General features: G+C 41.4%; 1 protein-coding gene across 2 annotated transcripts; it reads right to left on the bottom strand.

The window, feature by feature from the left end:
• Nucleotides 1-1,859: 1,859 nt before the first annotated feature.
• On the bottom strand, nucleotides 1,860-4,489 carry LOC307028513 (zinc finger BED domain-containing protein 4-like). 2 transcript variants are annotated; one of them, XR_013805003.1, is made up of 5 exons: nucleotides 4,220-4,489; nucleotides 3,785-3,911; nucleotides 3,439-3,575; nucleotides 2,291-3,355; nucleotides 1,860-2,193 (listed from the first exon to the last, which is right to left on the bottom strand). XR_013805003.1 is itself a non-coding variant. In XM_079663609.1 (4 exons), the coding sequence occupies exons 1-4, from the start codon at nucleotides 4,322-4,324 to the stop codon at nucleotides 2,714-2,716; spliced, it is 1,011 nt and encodes a 336-aa protein (XP_079519735.1). In that variant the 5' UTR covers nucleotides 4,325-4,489; the 3' UTR covers nucleotides 1,860-2,713. The 2 variants fall into 2 exon arrangements, 1 of the variants encoding a protein (XP_079519735.1); XM_079663609.1 differs by having other exon boundaries at nucleotides 1,860-3,355.
• Nucleotides 4,490-5,632: the final 1,143 nt, after the last annotated feature.

The raw sequence follows: 5,632 nt of genomic DNA, 5'->3' as shown, positions 1-5,632 counted from the left end.
TCCTACACATCCTGCAGGCCTTGAGACTTGGGTCACCCAGCAGTAAACGAGATAAACGTCCTTTTGAGCTTATCAATAAAATGTATTCATTCCTAGTAAGCTGACTTTGGGGTGAAGGGAAGTTCAGGGAAGCCATTAAGCCACAAGAACAATTAACTTATGTTGGTTGACTGATTCGGTGACTGTTGTGTGATAAGATACATGATAGGATGTGTCTGTGTGTTGAAGATGTTTTGGGGGAATGAGTATGTGTCCTGTCGAAGAGTCCTCTGTCATGACTCCAAATCATTGATTGGGGGATCTGCCTAAGGGCAGAGGGACACACACACACACACACACACACACACACACACACACACACTGTGAAGCACGGGATGGAATCAACAACTGCAGACTTACTACCTGGGGTCCCGCCCTGAAGTGAAACCGACCAATGGAACACTACCAACTCACTGGCTAGCTAGCTCAGAAGTGAACTCGCCAATAACAAACAGCTAGGGAAGAGCAAGCGATAAAACTCCTCCCCACCTGTGTATAAATGTTGTGATCATTTTGAAGATCGGCGCTCTTGTTTTTGACTTGCCGTTCCTGAGACGTGTCTCACACGGTGGTAGAACCTGAGCCCGGAGTACTCTGCAGAGTGCTTCGTGATTAGGTGAATAGGTGATTGGGTGATGTATTGTATGTTTTTGCCATTAAAGCAGATTATTGTTTAACCCTTATCCTGGCTCCTTTGAATTTTCCTTCTTTTAAAACAAACTCATAGAGGAACGGCGCGAAGCAGAGATTCTGCCTCAACAATGCATGCGCACATTGTGGTATGACCACCAAAACAGAAAGATATGGACACAAGATGTGTGCAAATGTATTTAGTATCCTATCCATGTGAACATGATTTAAATCGGGGATGGACCTAACCTCCTCTATGGGGGTCCGGGGGCATGTTCCCCCCAAGATTTTCTTTTTAAAATGTTGAAGTTAAAAGCATCAATCTGGTGCACTTTGAGAGCAAAATGAAGAGATCTCTCAACATCCATATGAAACAGAACTGTAACCAGATTTTCTTTTTCTTTATGGATATTTTACAAATCACTCCCCTTTTAAACTGTATTCTCCAACTTTTTTTTTACTGTCATATAGTATTTTATACCTGTTTTTCATTTATTCTCTTATTTTTTATAACTATAATGATCATATAAAGGTATGCCTTTACCTCACTGAGCTGAGGTTATCTGAGCCTCTCAGTCTGTCAGGAGAGAGCTCTCTTCCACCTGGTTGTAGAAAAAGCTCCTTATATTCGTTAAAATAGCTAGCTAACCATTGCCTTAAATGGTTATAATGTGTATCGTTCCGACCGGCCTAATAAAGGCGGTGGCTGAAGAGTTTATCGCCGGCCACTAGAGGGCAGTGTCACTGCTGTCGCTGCCCGGTTATGCCGTGCTCTGACCCGGTAGTGCCGAGCGGCCATTTTAGTTCAAACACTGTTCATTCACTCCGCCTCGAGTTGAGACGTTCGTCCACTCATTCATGTAAGACTGTTTCCACTATTATATTATACTATATATTATACTATATATTAGTGATGGGATAATGATACCTCAAGGAGTGTATTGACACACTATACAAACTGTGTCGGCACTGTATTGATACTGCGCCGGTCACCCAATAGTGCCCCCTGCAGTTGTTAGAAAATCATTGCAGGTAAAGAAATTCCTTGTTTGTGTAAATGCTAAACTGAGTTGGTATGTAAAATTTAGCAAATTTGAGTTACAATTCAGAGTTACAATTTGTGACTTATGTACACAATTTTGTTAACTTAACTGTTCAATCATATGAAATAAAATACTTGAGAAAAGAAGTGATTTGTTTATGCATTTTTATTGAGGAGCAACAGCTTTTGTAGTGTCTTTGCTCCAAGGCGATTTCTCCTCTTTGATACCAGTTCCCCCGCCTTAGAAAATACTCTCTCACACGGCACAGATGAACATGGTGAGCAGAGACATTTCAGTGCAAGTTCATGAAGGTGTGGATACGCTCTTTTGTTGCTCTTCCAATATTGCAATGGGTCTTGTTTTCTGGGTAAGTTGCTTTCTGCCAGGTAGCGTTGGACTTCTAGTATCGAATCAGCTGTGGCATTGGAGGTCCTCGTGTTGTCCTCAACCTCCATGTCAAATGTTTCCCAGAGATTGTGCCCTAAAAAAAATATAATAATAATAATCACAAGTATATTATCACATGACAAAGTGCCACAGAAATATACAAATAAACAGAAAGAAATGTGTTTTCATACCTGAACTGGGTTCTGATCCATGTGAAGAGCTAGGCCCTTCTTCTGCTGGGTCAGGCTCTTGGCTCCTCATTTGGTCAGCACACTCCAACTTCAGTCTTTTGACAGCTTCAGTTGCCTTCAGTGAGCTGACGAATCCAATTGTTTTGAACCTAGGATCCAAAAGTGTTGCCAGTGTCATCACACTGAGTGATTCCATGCTAGAGATGCATTCTGTTAGCCGCTTTCTCAGATTTTCTGCAAGCTGTTTAGCAGCTGTTTTTCTCACCGTTGACGCTTGACGGTGAAGCTCAACGTGGACCATTTTCAGCATGGGAATAACCTTTGACCCAGAGACTCTTTTTTCCTCAGACAGTTCAGTTGTTGCTTGGTCAAAAGGAGCAAGCACCCTGAGCATCTCTTCAATGGTTTCACAGTCTTCCGTAGTCAGTGGAGTGATGTCCCTTTTAATGAGGCCAGTGACACCCAGACTGCCTCCTTCTGCTCAGCCATTCTTTCAAACATGTGGTAGGTGCTGTTCCATCTTGTTGGCAACTCATTGATTAATTTATGGACCGGTGTTCCCAGCTGCTGCTGTATTTGAGTGAGCTTCTCTTTGGCAGTAGTGCTCGATCGAAAGTACGTCACTATTTGTCGTGTTTTGTTGCGTATTTCTGTAAGTGTTTCGACCTGATCACATGATTTCCTCACCATTAAATTCATGGTATGGGCTATACAAATGGTATGGCGTATTTGCAGCATCCGAGCACATGAAATCATGTTTGCTGCTGCATCAGTGACAAGACACCTGACCTTTGCAGCTATGCCCCACTCCTCCATGAGGCTCTTTTTAACTGTGGCCATGTTTTCAGCAGTGTGTTTTTCAGGAAAATGCTGCACTCCCAAGACTGACGTATGGAGTTCATGGCTTTCTTTGTCCACATAGTGGCAAGTAACCGCTAGATATGCCTCCATATTCATGGATGTCCACATATCAGCTGTTAAACTAACAGCAACGGCGCTCTGGAGGTCCTTTTTTGTTTTCTCCTTTTCCTTCTCATACCTCTGGCTCACCAAATCCTTGATGGTCTGAAAATAACCATACAAATATTCTTATACCAAAATATAGTTATATAGTACAAAAACATAATAATAACCTTTCTTAAACATACCTTCCTGCTTGGTAGAACATACGAGGGTATGATGAGCTTCAAGAGCTCCCTGAATCCCTCATTTTCAACCAAGCTGAGTGGCTGACAGTCTTTGATGATCATGTTGACCACTGCCTCATCCACTGCTTGCTTAGGAACTGCAAGCCAAAAGGAAATATTTCGTTAAAAGCTTATTTAAGGTCTGTATTATTATTTTTTACAAACAATGTTAATCTAGCAGAGAAATGCAATAGAGGAAAACTTCCCTGATCGGGAATTGAACCGAGGTCACTGGGGAGTGAGCTCTGAATCTTACCCACTAGACCACCAGGGCTGTAAAGTTAATAAGGAGAACATGTCAACATACCTGGGGTATTCTCACGGGTATCTGCTGATTCTTCATCGCCACCATGCCGAGCTCTATAATGCCTCAGCATTGATGAAGTGCTCTTATTGATGTAAGATAGCTCCGTAGAACAGAGCCGACACTTCACCTACAATGACATAACATTTTTATTTATCAGAAAACTATTCAAACCACTTACCAGAACAGAGTAAAAACTAAGGTGGCGCACTGCATTCACTTGTCAAAGAAAAATGACAATGACATAGGGTATCTATCAGGATCTCGTAATAACAAGATAATATGAATAAAGCAACTGTAAGGCTATTTCACTGACTATCATATGTATCACAGGTGACGTTGTGACGACAAAGTGAATGCAATGCGCCACCCAAAAAACATATGGTATATAATGGAAAAACTAACAGTAAACAGTGCTCAAAGGAGAAAAAGATTTACCTTGTTTGGCGTCAGAAGATCAAAATTATTCCACACTGGGGAAAACTTCCTTGAACGATCCATTATAACGCAACAGCAAAACTCCATCCAACAAACCCACGACATGTTGATGCAGTTTGATACCTTATAAACACACTTTGGCGCAACAAATTCAACCGATACACTTCCTGTATCGGTCACGTGATTAGTTCTTAAAGCAATACACGCACCAATACGGGGTTTCACTCTTGGGCTCTCGGCACAGTGCTGACGCACCAGTGTTGCTCGTCCCATCACTACTATATATATATTATATATATATTATACTATTATACTACTATACCCTGTTTCGTGGTATATATTTTTGTTGATTAAATTGCATGGATGTAATACTTTGTCAGCTTATCTTGCTGCATTACTCTGTTTCAGGGTGTCGTCATCCTTGTCAATAAATTACCGAAACTGACATTGAGGAGTGTGTTTCTTCAGTGGCGTTGCCATTTATGTTAAGAATAAGTTCAGTGTATCCACATTAGTTTCCAAATCTATCAGTAAGCAATTCAAATTTGTTGCCTTAAATATAGAAGTGGCAAAGGATCAACAGGTCATGGTGGTGAGCTGTTACAGACCCCCCTCAGCTGTCAAGGACTCCTTGTCTTCGCTAGCAAATCTTTTATCGCAGCTAGACTACAAGGAAATAGTGCTACTTGGTGATTTTAACTGGGACTGGTTAACTGCAGTATCAGAGGATTTTAAAAACCTTTGTATCTCTTTAAATGTTACTCAGATTGTTGACAAAACATTTTGTGGAGCAGGCTTTTGTTCATGATCTGTTTGGGTTTGATTGGGGAAAAATCGTGTGCTGATGTAGAAACTGCATGGTCTTATTTTTATCTTGGTTTTATAGAGATCATTTATAGACATGCACCCCTGCGTACATTTAGAGTAAAGGGACGAGACAATCCTTGGTTCTCTGCTGAACTGTCCAGTCTCCTGCATGAGAGAAACAAGGCCTGGGCAGAGGCTAGGAAATCAGGCTCAGAGGTAGAATGGCTGCGTTTTAGGCAGCTAAGAAATAGCTTCACATTGCACATCAAAAGTGCTAAGTCTAAGTACTATTTGTCAGTTACCACAGAAAACCTAAATAATCCTAGGAAATTTTGGAAAGCCATAAAATCTATATCCACCGGTGAGTTTCGTAATGAGCTACCTCCGTGCATTACCACAGCATCTGGCTCTATATCGGACAGGGCCACCATGTTAAATTGCTTTAATGGGCATTTTGTGTCCTGTGGCTCTCTGTTTGATTCTGTGACTAACTCTGCTGCTGTGAACACCCCAATCCGTGACTCTGAACAATGTGGTCTGGAAAACCCTTTCAGTTTTACTCCTTTTACTGTTAATGTGGTTCATGAAGCCTTAACCAAGTTAGAT

The sequence above is a fragment of the Notothenia rossii genome (assembly GCF_949606895.1).
Source record: "Notothenia rossii genome assembly, chromosome: 2".
Classification (NCBI taxonomy): domain Eukaryota; kingdom Metazoa; phylum Chordata; class Actinopteri; order Perciformes; family Nototheniidae; genus Notothenia; species Notothenia rossii.
The sequence above is the reverse complement of the archived record's forward strand: the minus strand, read 5'-3'. Positions and strand labels throughout refer to the sequence as shown.